This window comes from Coregonus lavaretus (genome assembly GCF_964263955.1).
Source record: "Coregonus lavaretus genome assembly, chromosome: 26".
Classification (NCBI taxonomy): domain Eukaryota; kingdom Metazoa; phylum Chordata; class Actinopteri; order Salmoniformes; family Salmonidae; genus Coregonus; species Coregonus lavaretus.
In genome coordinates, this window is record NC_140013.1 from 20,823,984 (window position 1) to 20,844,374 (window position 20,391).

The following is a 20,391-nucleotide window of genomic DNA, read 5'->3' on the forward strand; positions in this document are numbered from 1 at the left end:
AAAGAACCCTTGAATGAGTAGGTGTGTCCAAACTTTTGACTGGTAATATATAAATGTGTGTATATCTCAGCAAAGAAGGAAACGTCCTCTCACTGTCAACTGTGTTTATTTTCAGCAAACTTAACGTGTAAATATTTGTATGAACATAACAAGATTCAACAACTGAGACATAAACTGAACAAGTTCCACAGACATGTAACAGAAATTGAATAATGTGTCCCAGAACAAAGGGGGGTCAAAAGTAACAGTATCTGGTGTGGCCACCAGCTGCATTAAGTACTGTAGTGCGTCTCCTCCTCATGGACTGCACCAGATTTGCCAGTTCTTGCTGTGAGATGTTACCCCACTCTTCCACCAAGGCACCTGCAAGTTCCCGGACATTTCTAGAGGGAATGGCCCTAGCCCTCACCCTCCAATCCAACAGTTCCCAGACGTGCTCAATGGGATTGAGATCCGGGCTCTTCGCTGGCCATGGCAGAACACTGACATTCCTGTCTTGCAGGAAATCACGCACAGAACGAGCAGTATGGCTGGTGGCATTGTCATGCTGGAGGGTCATGTCAGGATGAGCCTGCAGGAAGGGTACCACATGAGGGAGGAGGATGTTTTCCCTGTAACGCACAGCGTTGAGATTGCCTGCAATGACAACAAGCTCAGTCCGATGATGCTGTGACACACCGCCCCAGACCATGACGGACCCTCCACCTCCAAATCGATCCCGCTCCAGAGTACAGGCCTCGGTGTAACGCTCATTCCTTTGACGATAAACACGAATCCGACCATCACCCCTGGTGAGACAAAAACGCGACTCGTCAGTGAAGAGCACTTTTTGGCCAGTCCTGTCTGGTCCAGCGACGGTGGGTTTGTGCCCATAGGCAACGTTGTTGCAGGTCATGTCTGGTGAGGACCTGCCTTACAACAGGCCTACAAGCCCTTAGTCCAGCCTCTCTCAGCCTATTTTGAGGACAGTCTGAGCACTGATGGAGGGATTGTGCGTTCCTGATGTAACTCGGGCAGTTGTTGTTGCCGTCCTGTACCTGTCCCGCAGGTGTGATGTTCGGATGTACCGATCCTGTGCAGGTGTTGTTACACGTGGTCTGCCAGCTGTCTGTCCTGTCTCCCTGTAGCGCTGTCTTAGGCGTCTCACAGTACGGACATTGCAATTTATTGCCCTGGCCACATCTGCAGTTCACGCAGATGAGCAGGGACCCTGGGCATCTTTCTTTTGGTGTTTTTTAAGTCAGTAGAAAGACTTCTTTAGTGTCCTAAGCTTTCATAACTGTGACCTTAATTGCCTACAGTCTGTAAGCTGTTAGTGTCTTAAGGACAGTTCCACAGGTGTATGTTTATTAATTGTTTATGGCTCATTGAACAAGCATGGGAAACCAGTGTTTAAACCCTTTACAATGAAGATCTGTGAAATTATTTTGATTTTTACTAATTATCTTTGAAAGACAGGGTCCTGAAAAAGGGACGTTTCTTTTTTTGGTGTGTGTGTACAGTGAGGGGAAAAAAGTATTTGATCCCCTGCTGATTTTGTACGTTTGCCCACTGACAAAGAAATGATCAGCCTATAATTTTAATGGTAGGTTTATTTGAACAGTGAGAGACAGAATAACAACAAAAATCCAGAAAAACGCATGTAAAAAATGCTATAAATTGATTTGCATTTTAATGAGGGAAATAAGTATTTGACCCCCTCTCCATCAGAAAGATTTCTGGCTCCCAGGTGTCTTTTATACAGGTAACGAGCTGAGATTAGGAGCACACTCTTAAAGGGAGTGCTCCTAATCTCAGCTTGTTACCTGTATAAAAGACACCTGTCCACAGAAGCAATCAATCAATCAATCAGATTCCAAACTCTCCACCATGGCCAAGACCAAAGATGTCAGGGACAAGATTGTAGACCGACACAAGGCTGGAATGGGCTACAAGACCATCGCCAAGCAGCTTGGTGAGAAGGTGACAACAGTTGGTGCGATTATTCGCAAATGGAAGAAACACAAAAGAACTGTCAATCTCCCTCGGCCTGGGGCTCCATGCAAGATCTCACCTCGTGGAGTTGCAATGATCATGAGAACGGTGAGGAATCAGCCCAAAACTACACGGGAGGATCTTGTCATGATCTCAAGGCAGCTGGGACCATAGTCACCAAGAAAACAATTGGTAACACACTACGCCGCGAAGGACTGAAATCCTGCAGCGCCCGCAATGTCCCCCTGCTCAAGAAAGCACATATGCAGGCCCGTCTGAAGTTTGCCAATGAACATCTGAATGATTCAGAGGAGAACTGGGTGAAAGTGTTGTGGTCAGATGAGACCAAAATGGAGCTCTTTGGCATCAACTCAACTCGCCATGTTTGGAGGAGGAGGAATGCTGCCTATGACCCCAAAGTAACCATCCCCACCGTCAAACATGGAGGTGGAAAGATTATGCTTTGGGGGTGTTTTTCTGCTAATGGGACAGGACAACTTCACCACATCAAAGGGACGATGGACGGGGCCATGTACCGTCAAATCTTGGGTGAGAACCTCCTTCCCTCAGCCAGGGCATTGAAAATGGGTCGTGGATGGGTATTCCAGCATGACAATGACCCAAAACACACGGCCAAGGCAACAAAGGAGTGGCTCAAGAAGAAGCACATTAAGGTCCTGGAGTGGCCTAGCCAGTCTCCAGACCTTAATCCCATAGAAAATCTGTGGAGGGAGCTGAAGGTTCGAGTTGCCAAACGTCAGCCTCGAAACCTTAATGACTTTGAGAAGATCTGCAAAGAGGAGTGGGACAAAATCCCTCCTGAGATGTGTGCAAACCTGGTGGCCAACTACAAGAAACGTCTGACCGCTGTGATTGCCAACAAGGGTTTTTCCACCAAGTACTAAGTCATGTTTTGCAGAGGGGTCAAATACTTATTTCCCTCATTAAAATGCAAATCAATTTATAACATTTTTGACATGCATTTTTCTGGATTTTTTTGTTGTTATTCTGTCTCATTGTTCAAATAAATCTATCATTAAAATTATAGACTGATCATTTCTTTGTCAGTGGGCAAACGTACAAAATCAGCAGGGGATCAAATACTTTTTTCCCTCACTGTGTGTGTGTATGTGTGTATATATATATATATATATATATATATATATATATATATATATATATATATATATATATATATATATATATATATATATATATATATATATATATATATATATATATATATATATATATATATATATATATATATATATATATATATACTGCTCAAAAAAATAAAGGGAACACTTAAACAACACAATGTAACTCCAAGTCAATCACACTTCTGTGAAATCAAACTGTCCACTTAGGAAGCAACACTGATTGACAATACATTTCACATGCTGTTGTGCAAATGGAATAGACAACAGGTGGAAATTATAGGCAATTAGCAAGACACCCCCAATAAAGGACTGGTTTTGCAGGTGGTAACCACAGACCACTTCTCAGTTCCTATGCTTCCTGGCTGATGTTTTGGTCACTTTTGAATGCTGGCGGTGCTTTCACTCTAGTGGTAGCATGAGACGGAGTCTACAACCCACACAAGTGGCTCAGGTAGTGCAGCTCATCCAGGATGGCACATCAATGCGAGCTGTGGCAAGAAAGGGGGGGGGGTTGTGCTTAAAGCCCGGGGGGGTTGTGCTTAAAGCCCGGGGGGGTTGTGCTTAAAGCCCGGGGGGGGGGGGGGGGGGGGGGGTTGTGCTTAAAGCCCGGGGGGGGGGTTGTGCTTAAAGCCCAACACCGTGCAGGACGTTTGGCATTTGCCAGAGAACACCAAGATTGGCAAATTCGCCACTGGTGCCCTGTGCTCCTCACAGATGAAAGCAGGTTCACACTGAGCACATGTGACAGACGTGACAAAGTCTGGATACGCCGTGGAGAACGTTCTGCTGCCTGCAACATCCTCCAGCATGACCGGTTTGGCGGTGGGTCAGTCATGGTGTGGGGTGGCATTTCTTTGGTGGGCCGCACAGCCCTCCATGTGCTCGCCAGAGGTAGCCTGACTGCCATTAGGTACCGAGATGAGATCCTCAGACCCCTTGTGAGACCATATGCTGGTGCGGTTGGCCCTGGGTTCCTCCTAATGCAAGACAATGCTAGACCTCATGTGGCTGGAGTGTGTCAGCAGTTCCTGCAAGAGGAAGGCATTGATGCTATGGACTGGCCCGCCCGTTCCCCAGACCTGAATCCAATTGAGCACATCTGGGACATCATGTCTCGCTCCATCCACCAACGCCACGTTGCACCACAGACTGTCCAGGAGTTGGCGGATGCTTTAGTCCAGGTCTGGGAGGAGATCCCTCAGGAGACCATCCGCCACCTCATCAGGAGCATGCCCAGGCGTTGTAGGGAGGTCATACAGGCACGTGGAGGCCACACACACTACTGAGCCTCATTTTGACTTGTTTTAAGGACATTACATCAAAGTTGGATCAGCCTGTAGTGTGGTTTTCCACTTTAATTTTGAGGGTGACTCCAAATCCAGACCTCCATGGGTTGATAAATTGATTTCCATTGATAATTTGTGTGATTTTTGTTGTCAGCACATTCAACTATGTAAAGAAAGTATTTAATAAGATTATTTCATTAATTCAGATCTAGGATGTGTTATTTTAGTGTCCCTTTTGAGCAGTGTATATACACATACGCGTGTGTGTGTGTGTGTGTGTGTGTGTGTGTGTGTATATATATCACACAGACACACACAGACAGTGGGGAGAAGAAGTATTTAATACACTGTCGATTTTGCAGGTTTTCCTACTTACAAAGCATGTAGAGGTCTGTAATTTTGATCATAGGTACAAAAATCCAGAAAATCACATTGTATGATTTTTAAGTAATTCATTTGCATTTTATTGCATGACAAGGATTTGATCACCTACCAACCAGTAAGAATTCCGGCTCTCACAGACCTGTTAGTTTTTCTTTAAGAAGCCCTCCTGTTCTCCACTCATTACTCATCATTTTCTCGGCAGCAGGTAGCTTAGTGGTTAAAAGCGTTGTGCCAGTAACCGAAAGGTCGCTGGTTCTAATCCCAGAGCCAACTAGGTGGAAAATCTGTTGATGTGCCCTTGAGCAAGGCACTTAACCCTAATTGCTCCTGTAAGTCGCTCTGGATAAGAGCGTCTGCTAAATTACATAATAATAATAATTACCTGTATTAACTGCACCTGTTTGAACTCGTTACCTGTATAAAAGACACCTGTCCACACACTCAATCAAACAGACTCCAACCTCTCCACAATGGCCAAGACCAGAGAGCTGTGTAAGGACATCAGGGATAACATTGTAGACCTGCACAAGGCTGGGATGGGCTACAGGACAATAGGCAAGCAGCTTGGTGAGAAGGCAACAACTGTTGGCACAATTATTAGAAAATGGAAGAAGTTCAAGATGACGGTCAATCACCCTCGGTCTGGGGCTCCATGCAAGATCTCACTTTGTGGGGGCATCAATGATCATGAGGAAGGTGAGGGATCAGCCCAGAACTACACGGCAGGACCTGGTCAATGACCTGAAGAGGCTGGGACCACAGTCTCAAAGAAACCCATTAGTAACACACTACGCCGTCATGGATTAAAATCCTGCAGCGCACGCAAGGTCCCCCTGCTCAAGCCAGCGCATGTCCAGGCCCGTCTGAAGTTTGCCAATGACCATCTGGATGATCCAGAGGAGGAATGGGAGAAGGTCATATGGTCTGATGAGACAAAAATAGAGCTTTTTGGTCTAAACTCCACTCGCCGTGTTTGGAGGAAGAAGAAGAAGGATGAGTACAACCCCAAGAACACCATCCCAACCGTGAAGCATGGAGGTGGAAACATCATTCTTTGGGGATGCTTTTCTGCAAAGGGGACAGGACGAATGCAGAAGGTCTGTAGAAGGTCTGTAAGGAGGAGTGGGCCAAAATCCCTGCTGCAGTGTGTGCAAACCTGGTCAAGACCTACAGGAAACGTATGATCTCTGTAATTGCAAACAAAGGTTTCTGTACCAAATATTAAGTTCTGCTTTTCTGATGTATCAAATACTTATGTCATGCAATAAAATGCAAATTAATTACTTAAAAATCATACAATGTGATTTTCTGGAGTTTTGTTTTAGATTCCGTCTCTCACAGTTGAAGTGTACCTATGATAAAAATTACAGACCTCTACATGCTTTGTAAGTAGGAAAACCTGCAAAATCGGCAGTGTATCAAATACTTGTTCTCCCCGCTGTATATGTGTGTATATATGTGTGTTTGTATATGTAGCAGCTTGATTTCTGAATCATGTCAATGCATAACTAGAAATGGGAAGTGTCTTGATCCTTGATTTACACAGTGCACTGCATAGCCTACATGGAGGAATTGAAAATATGCTTAAAACCCTTAATTTGTTATTTGTTCTGATCAGTTTAATGTTGGCCAACTTGGACTTGTTAAATAGCCTTATCTTATGTATTTTTGTTGCTTTAAAGCGCTTTGAGATTCTTTAGGTAATCAATAGCTCTATAAAAGTTTTTAATTTATTATCTTCTGCCAGTGGTTTAGCTAGTACTCACTGATATTTTGCCCTGGCCTGTAGCACAACCTCTCCTCTGACTCTCACAGAGTGCTGTCTACCACAGTGTTGCTACTGAGCACTCCCTCAGCGTATGTGTACTCTGATCTGCTAATCATGGCTCTTCTATCAGGGGACTCTGACAGTAGTGATGATGGCCAGACCCATGCTTTATTCACCTCTTTGCTTCTCGGCAGCGGCGGTGCACATTCAGTCACTGCACTCAAAATCATGGTTCCTCCCTCCTGCCATCTGTCTCAATTGGACTGCTTAAATATACATGGAAGGAGGAGGAGCCAACATTGAATGGACTTCTTCCACCACTCTCTTTTAGGATGTGGATAGTCAACAAGGCTAAGATATATGTTCAGTTTGTTATGTGTTACGTTTAAGAATGAATGCTTTATATGTATGAGTAGCAGCAGCCATCCATTGTATCCCTGGCTGCTTTAGGCTTCTCTCAGACCAGATAGCTTGGATAACAGCCATTGCAGCCAGCCCAGGTGATGACCTCTGGAAGACTGCATTGTGTGCCAGATGTTCAATCCCCTGTCATTATCAATTAGTGAAAAAGCGCTTCAAATAATTTCTGCAAGAGTGCCCTGCCTGCCTGCCTAGAAGAGACCTACTGTGCACAAGCTGGTAATTATTTACAGAATAACTAGCTCTGAAAATCCCATCTTTATGAATGTAGCCTAGGCTTTTTTATTTTTAAATTTTTAGAGGTTCTGGCTGCTCCAACTGTTATTTTAGAAGCTATTTCATTCATCCCCCCCCCCCCCCCAGACCATGGTGTCCTGAAATGTACCATGGAAACCGGTGATTGATTTAAAGTCCAAGTATTATAACCAGTTGCACTTTTAAGCCTTGTTTTGATGTCAGTTACTGCTTTTGGCGGGTCAATTAGGTAGTTGTAATTATCAGGGCCATATATCATGTTGTACATTATTGCCAGTAGCAGGGCTCTACGCTGACCTTTTTTACAAGGAGCACATGTGCACCTAAGTAGATTTATTTTTTTGGAACACTATCAGAGAACCTTGGAGTAGGTTATTCTGGCTGGAATTGTTACACTCCTGCCATGTAAAAAATTACTGACATGGCAGATTCGGATGGGACAAAAAATTACAGTTGGGCTTGTGCACGTAATTACATTACCGACCACCCCCAGTAAAAATAATCCTGTCCGAATAGGGCTGAAGAAATGTAGGAGCGCATTGAAAAATATATTTATATTCAAAGCCATTTGGATTGATACGAGGGTCGATGATGACATTGAGTGGCAAGGAACAACAAAGGAATCATGCTATTGGGACTTGGATGTGGGATTCTGGGAAAGGGAATGCAGTGATATTAGACTTGACCTTGGGCAGGGATTCTTCTAAATCCCTATTGCTGTATTCTTTGTGTGACAGTCTGATAGTGCTAATAAATACTACACGCTAAGTGTGTTCTGTGTTATTCCACCCTTTGTTTCCATCATTCCATAGTAGTGTACCACTGAAGCATTTACCATTCCTTTGTTCATGGCCTTGTTTTGTCAGACTTCAGAAAGGCGTTGACTAAAATGCAATATCAGTATACATTAGTATTGGAAGGATTAAGATGTTGATGAAATAAAGGTTATCTGTTGGGTTCTGTTAGCCTGTTGAATCATGCTTACCTCTATAGACTTTGATCTTTGCTATGCTGATGTAGGCCTACAGCTAATCTACTTGTCTGATTATAATTTGCAGAATAATAAAATAGCCGTGTCGACTAGCCTACTAGTCTTAGTTGATTGTAAATCAAGTTATTGTAAAATGGTCGCACTGTAGAGCCCTGCCTGACCACCGAGAAATAGGGGAAGTTTGAGAACTCTCATCACCTTGGGTATGATGATCATAAAAATTATTGGCATGGTCTGCTGCTGTTTTCACAGTTGACCTTTCTCATTCAACTGATAAAATAGCACCCTTATGACTCAGAGCACAGCCCTATTGAAGAGCACCGTCCTTCAGGGCAGACTATGCCAACATACAGAGCACAGCCATGCCAACTCTGGATAGCTGGTTTCCTTATTGTTCAGTGCCCACTGGTACACAGACTAGAGAATCAACAGAAATCTGCATTTTCAAAACACTGACAAAAAAACAAATGTACCTGTATTTTATATTGAAAGTGTTTTCTTGCTTCAATAAAGTGATCAGTGGTGTGCAACTATAGTTATCCTTCACACAAAATACATTAGTGCAACACATTCGGCAGAAAGTAGCAAAAAAAATTGGCTAGCAGACACAAATAAATTAGTTTACAATAAAAAAGCAAGGTATTTTTTGCTAAAATATATTTGTTTATCATAGAATGTAGCCAACTAAATGTCCTAATGTTTTGCTTGAAGTTAATCTTGAATTTTTCCAGCGAGAAGTAGCTCCACATCAGTCAGAGCACTGTCTGCTGATATAATGCCTGTTTGGGAATGACGACGAGAGCAAAGGTTTCTCATCCGAGTGGAGAAGTGCAACTGAAGCACAACATTTTGTCTGAAGCAAGCAGAAATTACAATAAGAAGCATTTTAGATCTGTGTTTACAAAACGCAGCCAGATATTTCTTTATGTGTTTTTATATATATTTTTTCTGCATGAGAAATGCAGAATTCTGCGTTAATGTGACTCCTGGACGCACACACAATCAATAACCGTCAGATAAATGGGTGCATCTAGCGGTAAGGCCTAGTCGGCAATCACCTCTTAAATCGTGGTGTGATGTGATCACATTTTATCCTAAGCCAATTGCCTCGATTGTGTTATTGTTCCAACAGTGTACTTACTACTGATGAAACACCCCAATGAGAATGATAAAGCGCAATGTCTAGCACGATACACAAATTACACACTCAGAAACCAGCTATTAAGAGTAAAAAATATACAGTATGGAAAATCAATGTGTTAGATTGCACTACAGTCATTTAGCAGAGGCTCTTATCCAGAACAAATGTACACCTTTCATGTTGCCAGCCATGAACCCTCTGCCCCTGCCTGGGGTGTATGACAAATGGGAGCAACCAATGCAGTGTTTTATCTGCAACGTTGTGAACGATTCACCTCACTGAATAAACCCGTGAGACTTTTCCCCTGCAGTCAGTGTATGACCGGGTGATTACCGCTTGCATGGTGATGAAATCAGTGTTCATTGGTCAGGTGGTGCCCAGGGCACTTAACATTCACAGCAGAGTCCAGGCCAAAGCCCCACACCTCTTTCCTCTAGCTATCTGCTGCTGGTAACCAATTCTGACTGCTCTGTTACATCAGTGTCAAATCCACCAACCGCTGATAAAAAAGAACAACCGTTTCCGTTCGTTATATTCCTCATTGCTGATTTTGTGTAGAATTTATTGACTAGGCTATCTCTAGATTTGATGTAGGTTCTTCTCATGCTGCTCTCTCAAATGGTTCCCTTTCTCTTGCTAAAAAATAGGCCTACTTTCTACTGTCTGCAAATAGCAACAGGTGGAAATTCCCCAGCCTTAGGATCACCTAGGCTACATGTTGAGTGATATAAGGAATGCATTGGATGTTCCTCCATTAGGTTACATCTTTTAGGATGTTTTCTAGTTACCATGGGGCTCTGTGCCTTTAGGTCACCCTGTCGTAGGTGCTATGTTGAAGCAAAGGCTGGAATTGATCTTCTCTTCCAATGCTCTCCTTGCTTTCCTCTGTCGTTGTTGAGAAGGAGATGAGGAGCAGGGACATGAGGAATGCACTGGAGGAGAAGAAGCCCAGGAATCAAGGAAAATACTGCTGTGTTTTGTTTACTGGTCTGGGTGAGACAACGTGATCCTGCTCCCAGTAGACTAAGAGGCTTACCGTGGCTGATGACCGTGGCTGGCACCTCAGGTTAATCCCAAGTACCATCAACTGGCTCCTGAGTGTACACTATGTTTTCCTGTAGGATGATCCTTGAGACGCACTAAAGCCCTCTTAAATTGATTTTGTGTGAAGTAGTGGATAAGATGTGTTGAAACCATGAGACCAAAAAGGCCACTGATTTGATTATTTTATTAATTCAATTATTTGAGCCCTGTTGTTTTGAAGCCCTTGTCAGTTGATTTCATATGAATTGTTATCAGCCAATTCTGAGGGAACCGGGAGAAGTGAAATGAGTTTGGGACTGCCTGGAGATTTGGCTGCACAGACAACCGTTACTCTGTCCTGCTTTTTACTGTTCTGTTGGACAGTCGTTGGTATGGGAACTGAAGTTGGCTGCTTGAATCTGGGTCATCTCTCTACTCTACATGTGGTAGGATCTCCCTACAGGGGGAACCAAGGGCTCCAGACTAAACGGTCACCGTGACATGACCAGGCTGCCTCATAGTGATCCAATTTACATTTTAGTCATGGGTGTTGGTGGCGGGAAGGTAGAAGAGTGGGGTTACTGGGAGAGTTGAACAGGTGAAACACCTGATGAAAATGAGGATGTTTTTAACTCTGGCTGGGTGTCACATTATAATAATATACCTGTAAGGCTTGTTGGAGAATGGGTCAATACATTCTATTGATGCAACAGAGGTCAGCTGCATTATTGTGACCTCTCCTTATCTTTCTGGCTCTCAGTAGTGTGATGAGAAGAGCTGGCTTTAGACACAGATGCTCTTTACTGTCATATGAATGTTCTCGTCCCTATCCGCCCTCTCTGACTGTTCTTCTATCGGGTGTCTGTTATGCATTCATAATACTGACCTCTCTTTTTCGCTCCTATTTTCTTGCTCTCTTTCTCTCTACTTCTCCCTCTACTTTCTCTCTCCTCACTCATATTCTCCCCTCTCTCTCTCTTTCCAGATGCAGTTTAGAACTGACTGGTAACCCTTCTGCAGGCGTTCCTCTCGTCTCGTTTTTGGAGCCAGAGCTTTTGGGGGGCAGAGTCCTGCGTTAGTGGCAGAGCCTCCATCCCCCAGTTAGCCGGAGTCGTCATTGTGCATCGGAACACTGTCGCTGTCGGAAGTGTGTGTCTGGTGTTGGTTGGATTGAACTGATCTTCTGACCGGGGAAACCGCAGCAGCTGCAAGCCACGCCCTCTGCTCGACCACCCCTGGCCCCGCCTACATCTCCCTGCCTCCACCATGGTGCTGTCACAACGGCAACGAGACGAGCTGTGAGTAACGCACACACACGACCAACAATGTTAAAACACAGACACACAATCCACAATGTTGTTGCAATAACTAGCTGAGCTGCTGTTTCTTTGATATCCACCACCAGCTGTTCTTTAGAGCAGCCCTGAATAACACAGCCATGTGACATCAGCAGTACCTGTGACGGTCAGGGACTGTGGCTGGTGAATGTCTTTAGTACGTGGGCTAGAAGCCACATGAGCTCAATACATGCATCTGTGTTCAAAAAGGAGGGAAAGCAGGTGAACACTGAAAATTGTGTTCCTTCCTATCCCCCCTGCGAATTGCAAACCTTGTTAACCATTCGATCCATTCCAGAGACTAAAAGCAACAGCTCTAGCTAGTAGTTAACATTGTTCTCGTCAGACAGACATGGATGCAGTGAAGGAAAATGCCCACTCACTCACAGCACAAGATGTGCGTAGATAATTTTTTGGTGTCTAACCAACCCTGCGGTGTCTGTAACCCTGCGGTGTCTATGAACTTGGGAATTAACCCCTGAGGCGGGGATAAGAGGGTTAACACAGCCCTGTGTCTGATCAGATACATGATGAGAGGTGTGAGAGAGAAGGTTACGATATATGGGGAGGAGGTGTGTGTGAGAGTAGGGCTGTTGCCGTGACCGTATTACCGCCACACCGGCGGTCACAAGTCATGAAGGCAGTCAAATTCCATGTGAACGTTTAGTCACGATAATTAGGCTTCTCCAAGCTCTGATGCTGCTGATTTGTCATTAGTAGCCTACCAAACTTGCTAACTGCCTGGTACTCAGCACTCTTGTCCCTCTAATCACTCTGACATCAATGCAAATGTCTTCGAAAATCTCATCAAACAATTGATGAGAGCCCATGAGCTCATGTTGCGCAACATTTCAATAGGCTATGCAATTGTGTGAGAATAGAGTGATGTCCTCTACTGAAAAGAGGAGGATCAGCTTTCTATAGGCTAGGCCTACTAGATTTATTTTTCAACTTTCCAAAAATTAAGCACATTGCTTATATTTACAACAGGAGTATAGCCTACCTGGCTGGCATGAAAATAAACCACGGGGAAAAGCGCATAGATTACATGTATTTTTTCCCGCTGCCCCTGTTTCGATACAGGTGCATGATAATGGTCCATTCTAAATCAAAACAAATTTCTCACATATTATTTAGTATATGTAAAGACACGATTAAATCAAGAGTAGTCTGATGGGTGACAATATTAGCTTATCACTTGTGAATTATATATTATCACTTGTGAATGATGCCCAGCATAAGAAACTTTTTTTTGCAACTTTTTCTAATCATAGTCTCACACCTCATGTAGCCTAGCCCATAGGCCTATATGTTTTAATAAGGTTTGTGTCAGAACTGAAGTGGCCAAATAACTTCTTAAAATTAAGCACGTTAATCCGCTTTACAAGGGGTGTAGAGTTTAATTTTTTTACATAAGCAGCGATTGAGTTTCAAGTTTGGGGAAGATAATTTTCACCATAAAAATGCGCCTTTATAATAAAAGCATTACATGCATAATCGCATTTGTGGTCACTTTTGATAATGGTGTTTTCCCGCTAATGGAACATTCTTGCTTAAAGCCTACTGCCGTGTGCTCATTGCTGCACTTATAATATGAAGAAATAGCCTAATAGTATCTGAGGTTGGCTTGGGGTATGGGGATTACAGATCTATAGGAGAGCAGAGGGGAGAGATGTGTCAAAGGTTATGCGTTTAATTAACACTCAGTAATCTCAGGGGTTGCGTTAATGCAGAAGTCTGCGTGGAAAAAAGAGAACGCATATCTAAAATGCTTGTTATTGAAATAATAAGCACTCGTTGTCAATAAAATTGTTGCATTCGCGAACAGGCATTCTATCAGCAGACAGCACTCTGACTGACGTGTAGACACTTTTCTCCAGTAACTTCAAACAAAAAATTAGGAAATGTAGCTGGCTACATTCTTTCTATGATAAACATTAGAAATATGATGATCATGTGTAGTTATTGCAAAAAAATACCTTGCTTTTTCATTGTAAGCTAATTTACTTTTAGCAAGCTATGTGAGGCTGCTAGCCAAATAGCATTGCACTTCTGTTGTCATCTGATGAAAATGAAGCTATTTTCTACCGAATGTGTTGCAGTAATGTTTTTTTCTGCGAAGGAAAACTAGTTACGCCCCTGATCACTCTATTTAAGCAATAATAAAAAAAACATTTAACCTGTGTTTTAATATTGACATTTTAAGATGCAGATTTTTTTATGGTCTGCGTTTTGAAAATGCTGATTTCTGAAACCTAACGTGACCCCTGATTCTAATGAAAATATTGATGTGTTAGCAAGAGTTAGCTTAACCATGAATTTATTTGGATTGATGAACTAGGTTAGTGCTGTTACCATATCTGTAATGAGATGGGTTGACTATAAATGTGGTGGTCCTTCACATGACAGAACATAACACTCGTCATACTCTTGACAATGTGTTTCTGTGTTTTAGTTTAGCCTCACAGACGCAGGGCCAGCCGAACTCTCAGTATCGCTATCGAGTGTTCCGTTGGAATTCTAATCCTCCATGCTCCTTATTCAGAACACTGAGCAGGCTCCTCACATTCTACTCCATTATGTAACGCCTGGACGGACACACACGCACACACACACAAAATACAGGAACCAGTATGGGACCATTGCCCCATGTGAGCTGCCAGGCCGACGAGGAGCGGCATCTGTTGCATTGCATCTAATGGGGCGTCCTTTGGCCCTAGTGTTTTAAGAGGAGGCTCTTGACAGTAAAACACTGTGTGACCGACCAACTGCCGCTCCCGCTCTGTCTGTGTTCTGTGAAACCTGGTGGGAAACCGGGCGGCCATCTTGAGTCCTTACAGCTAAAACAATGGACTGACTGGGGGGAAATGGTGACTGTTACCAGCTGACTGCCCGCCTGCCTCCTCAGTACTCTATGACCCCCGTTCCCCTCCCTCACCTTCTTCATGGTTTATTTGTTGTCAAGCTGCACACAAATAGTTCTTGTTCCCGTTCTATTGAAAACTTCCGCACCCCCTCCATATATTTTTGTGTCCCAACTCAACTGTCAGATTGAGCTGGAGAGAGAAATGTGTGAAAGCTTCTTTAAATTGCTAATGCTTTTTGGAAGAGAGTCTAGTAGAACAAGGATGTTTGGCTCACTGGTGATATAAGACATGCCACCATAGAGATTGTTAGTTCATGGAGAAAGAATGGGGAAGACATTTCTGTGTGCTTGTTTTTAGACTTAATATACTTTTTTTTAACAAACTTTGTGGTTCTTGGAGATAAATTTGCAATAGCAACTGAATTCCTCACTGTTACAGTGAGGGGGGAAAAAGTATTTGATCCCCTGCTGATTTTGTACGTTTGCCCACTGACAAAGACATGATCAGTCTATAATTTTAATGGTAGGTTTATTTGAACAGTGAGAGACAGAATAACAACAAAAAGATCCAGAAAAACGCATGTCAAAAATGTTATAAATTGATTTGCATTTTAATGAGGGAAATAAGTATTTGACCCCTCTGCAAAACATGACTTAGTACTTGGTGGCAAAACCCTTGTCATGTTTTGCAGAGGGGTCAAATACTTATTTCCCTCATTAAAATGCAAATCAATTTATAACATTTTTGACATGCGTTTTTCTGGATTTTGTTGTTGTTATTCTGTCTCTCACTGGTCAAATAAACCTACCATTAAAATTATAGACTGATCACGTCTTTGTCAGTGGGCAAACGTACAAAATCAGCAGGGGATCAAATACTTTTTTCCCTCACTGTAGATGTAAATGATCTATCTGTCTGTCACCTTATTCTGAAAACATAAATATTTTTTGTCGTAAGTGTCAAGCCTATTTGTCAGATGTAACAATTATTAATTTTTTCACAACTAGTCCTTTTCTATTCTTATTTCCAGAAGCAATGAAAAGCACATTTGTTTTTCCTGGGTCACTGGATTCAAGCCCAGAGACCACGGCGGTAAAAATAGATGTTCCCCCTGCCCCAGACCTGCTGGCAGGAGGCAGACATGTGCAGATGGGCCAAGTTCAAGCTTCTTCATTTTTTCCTGCTTCACAAAGAACTTCTCTTTAGTCTTTTCCAGGTCTTTTAGTCAAATATTTTTCATGTGACTGTGTTCCTTCTCAGCTGCCCCCACTAGCTGTGACTGCTCTGACGTAGGTGCATCATGAATGTTACAGATTATTAACAGTGAAAGTACATTGTACAGTCTGAGGCTAATGGTACAGAATAGCACTGAGGACAGAACAGAGTGACACTCATACAGATCTTTGATCCGCTTCTATGTGACCGACTGGAAAAGGAGGCCAATTTTAAATCAATGTCATTTTTCAGTCTTGATTGTTACTTAACTCTTTGATTCATTTTAGGTTCTATGGCTTTTATTTTTGGGGTAGCTAAGCTCCTCGTCTCTCCCTGTGGAATTGTCAGGTGACTTTCCTGAATATGTTAAAAATGGAGACGTCATCAAATGTATGACAATTAACACATTCTGTTGGCAGGTACGTTGCTGTAATGGTACAACAAGCTCAATCACTCCCTGTACTCTGTATTGGGTGTGGCAGCTGGCTTCTATAGGAAATTGCTCACGTGTCCATCTTGTCTACACACACTCCTGTGGCGTGCTCCTGGTGTACTGTGTATCCAGTGTGGCTAGGTGGGCCGGCAGGGGTCCATCATCAATATGGATCTAATATCCAGCCCGTCAGACAGACACAGACGGATTGTGTAGGGACACCACTGTTCTAACTTCACTGAAAAATGCTGGTGCTCAGACTGCCATGAAAACATAGCATACATTTCTCAGAGCATATTTCTTGAAACCTGTTCCTGTTGTGTTGTTACAGAGGATGTTTTTAAGTCTGCTTGTTGAACCTTGTGCATGAAACGTGGAACAAATGTGCTTTGTATGCATTACACAAGCATGTAGTGTATTTTAGCAGGCTAATTTAACTGAACCTGGCTTTTGTGGGTCTTTCTGCTAGCCCTCTTTGCTGCTGAAAGCTGAATACATGAGTTGGTAATCTAAAGCCTCCTGAATCCTGGTAGGTTAACTCCGCTCTCCCTTTCTCCTCACCCTCTCTCCCTCTCTCTTGCTCGCTCCTCTCCCCCATTTCTCTCTCTCTCTCCCACCCTCTCTTTTTCTCTCCCTCTCCTCCTGTAGTCTTACTCAGGCTGAACAATGTAAAGGCCGGTTGGTTTAGTCTGTGCCCTTGACTCCTGAGAGGTGTGGCTCTGTAGAGCCCACCAAATCCCATTTATGCCTGCTGCTAGTGGAAGAGGCCGTTTGTTGTATGAAGAATTAGCTCTTCATACTCCATCTACAGCAGATTGTGTTCACCATGCATATTATGTGTGTGGCGTGTATTTACAGCTGACTCAACAGTTTTCAAGCTAGACACACACAAACACACACCTCACCTCCATGTGTTGTAGAGCTCACTGACTCTCCTCCAACTAGAACATCAGTACCATGTCATTGCCTCTGTATGTGGTGTGGAAACTGACTTGGCTGGTACTGGTAAATACTATGGTCAGAATTACCTTCATATCAGTCCCTTTCCCTGTGCAGATTCACAGCTTTTTAGATAGCCGTCTGGAGTTCTGTCCTACCCTGAGGGATGAACCATGCTGTTATCCTCTAATGTGATCCCAAACCAGTCAATTCCATTTTAACTGTAGCCTCCACTGCTAAAGGGGGTGCATTAGCTGGCTGAGTATAGACCGTGACATACCCACCTATCTCACAGACAGATAATAAGTTAACTAGGCCTACTTTATGGTGTTGTTGTTATTATTAAAAGCGCGGAGGCTAAATGAAGGGCATAAAACCATGATATGTATCAATTTATCCTCTATTTGAATTTAATTCAACCTTCTCTTAGTAAATGGGTTTGTGGATTAATTGGCTAGTTAAGTGATTGATCGCTGCAGGTATGAAGACTGTTAATTACCACTGTCTAATTACCAAGACATGGGGCCAGTCTCAAATTGTACCCTATTCCCTATATAGTGCAATACATTAGGCCAGAGCTTCCTATTCCCCATGCCAGAGCCCTATGAGACACTGGTCAAAAGCAGTACACTAATATAGAATAGGGAGCTATTTTGGATGCAAGCCTGGAGTAGCCCAACCCCACCTATCAGATGCATTCAGCTGGACAGAATTCGTAAGACTGACTGGTCTTTTTCATGGACATTTTAGGGTTGCCCCCAGGGATACAACCGTAAAGACCCAATCCTGTTTTATGAGTGGTTCAAACCCCTGAAGGTTAGTAGAGGCAACTAGTCCTCTCCTACACATTCTCAGTGAACTGTTGAATACAGTACATACAGTGAGGGGAAAAAAGTATTTGATCCCCTGCTGATTTTGTATGTTTGCCCACTGACAAAGACATGATCAGTCTATCATTTTAATGGTAGGTTTATTTGAACAGTGAGAGACAGAATAACAAAACAAAAAATCCAGAAAAACACATGTCAAAAATGTTATAAATTGATTTGCATTTTAATGAGGGAAATAAGTATTTGACCCCTCTGCAAAACATGACTTAGTACTTGGTGGCAAAACCCTTGTTGGCAATCAGAGGTCAGACGTTTCTTGTAGTTGGCCACCAGGTTTGCACACATCTCAGGAGGGATTTTGTCCCACTCCTCTTTGAAAGTCATTAAGGTTTCGAGGCTAACGTTTGGCAACTCGAACCTTCAGCTCCCTCCACAGATTTTCTATGGGATTAAGGTCTGGAGACTGGCTAGGCCACTCCAGGACCTTAATGTGCTTCTTCTTGAGCCACTCCTTTGTTGCCTTGGCCGTGTGTTTTGGGTGATCGTCATGCTGGAATACCCATCCACGACCCATTTTCAATGCCCTGGCTGAGGGAAGGAGGTTCTCACCCAAGATTTGACGGTACATGGCCCCGTCCATCGTCCCTTTTGATGTGGTGAAGTTGTCCTGTCCCATTAGCAGAAAAACACCCCCAAAGCATAATCTTTCCACCTCCATGTTTGACGGTGGGGATGGTTACTTTGGGGTCATAGGCAGCATTCCTCCTCCTCCAAACATGGCGAGTTGAGTTGATGCCAAAGAGCTCCATTTTGGTCTCATCTGACCACAACACTTTCACCCAGTTCTCCTCTGAATCATTCAGATGTTCATTGGCAAACTTCAGATGGGCCTGTATATGTGCTTTCTTGAGCAGGGGGACCTTGCAGGCGCTGCAGGATTTCAGTCCTTCACGGCGTAGTGTGTTACCAATTGTTTTCTTGGTGACTATGGTCCCAGCTGCCTTGAGATCATTGACAAGATCCTCCCGTGTAGTTCTGGGCTGATTCCTCACCGTTCTCATGATCATTGCAACTCCACGAGGTGAGATCTTGCATGGAGCCCCAGGCCGAGGGAGATTGACAGTTCTTTTGTGTTTCATCCATTTGCGAATAATCGCACCAACTGTTGTCACCTTCTCACCAAGCTGCTTGGCGATGGTCTTGTAGCCCATTCCAGCCTTGTGTAGGTCTACAATCTTGTCCCTGACATCCTTGGAGAGCTGTTTGGTCTTGGCCATGGTGGAGAGTTTGGAATCTGATTGATTGATTGATTGCTTCTGTGGACAGGTGTCTTTTATACAGGTAACAAGCTGAGATTAGGAGCACTCCCTTTAAGAGTGTGCTCCTAATCTCAGCTCGTTACCTGTATAAAAGACACCTGGGAGCCAGAAATCTTTCTGATTGAGAGGGGGTCAAATACTTATTTCCCTCATTAAAATGCAAATCAATTTATAACATTTTTGACATGTGTTTTTTTGGATTTTGTTGTTATTCTGTCTCTCACTGTTCAAATAAACCTACCATTAAAATTATAGACTGATCATTTCTTTGTCAGTGGGCAAACGTACAAAATCAGCAGGGGATCAAATACTTTTTTCCCTCACTGTACAGGGATCATGGAGAGAGGGAGAGCGAGAGCTCATGCTCCACATAATCCTTTGTTAAAGAAAAATTTGTATTTTAAATTTCCCCCTCCCTTGTTTTTCTCCTTTCCTCCCTCCCCCTCTCAGCGGGCAGAGTAGCTCCTATGCGCTACACTAGTGCTGCTCTTCCATGGCTTCCACTTGGCCGAACATGGTTTTGTGATCTTAACCGCCAGACAGACATCTTACCGCTCTACTAAGCCATGTATGCCTCAGACTCAGAGCAGCCAAGCACCGGCCACTATGGGCAGTAAAGAGTCCCATTCCCTGTCCAAGGATAGCAGTGGTATAGAACTGAAGTAATTAAGAAGCCCACCTCCTCTCTCTTGCTCTCTCTCCTGTGTGTGTGTTGCTTTTATTCTATTGTTTATTTATTGAATGTCTCTAGCTCTATGTAATGAGTCTTTCTCTGCCTGCCAGTCACAGTAGCCTTGTCTTTTATAACTGTACTGAGCCCTCTCCTCCACCCTACTGTTTGTTTGCACTGAGGTTCAGTTCACAGGCCAGGGAGAGAAGCACCATAACACTGAGCCAGAACAGGCCCAGGCTGTGATATCATGCTCTATATACGGCAGCAGGCAGGCAGCGCAGGGCAACTCATACACATTCAGCCTATTCAGAGGTAAACAACGGTCTACCACATAGAAGCCTTAATACACCAATACCACTCTTGGGTTCAAATA

At 43.4% G+C, this 20,391-nt stretch overlaps 1 protein-coding gene across 2 annotated transcripts in view; it reads left to right on the forward strand.

The window, feature by feature from the left end:
* The window catches only part of LOC311101865 (lissencephaly-1 homolog A-like), a 52,606-nt gene that overhangs the window by 4,626 nt on the left and 27,589 nt on the right, over nucleotides 1-20,391 (forward strand). For both annotated transcript variants that reach the window (XR_014609961.1, XM_084143090.1), the window contains exon 2: nucleotides 11,391-11,703. Coding sequence is in view for 1 of the 2 variants with exons in the window: in XM_084143090.1 (XP_083999216.1) it covers nucleotides 11,672-11,703 (32 nt within the window). In the remaining variant the exon portion in view is untranslated. The remainder of the gene's footprint in view (nucleotides 1-11,390; nucleotides 11,704-20,391) is intronic.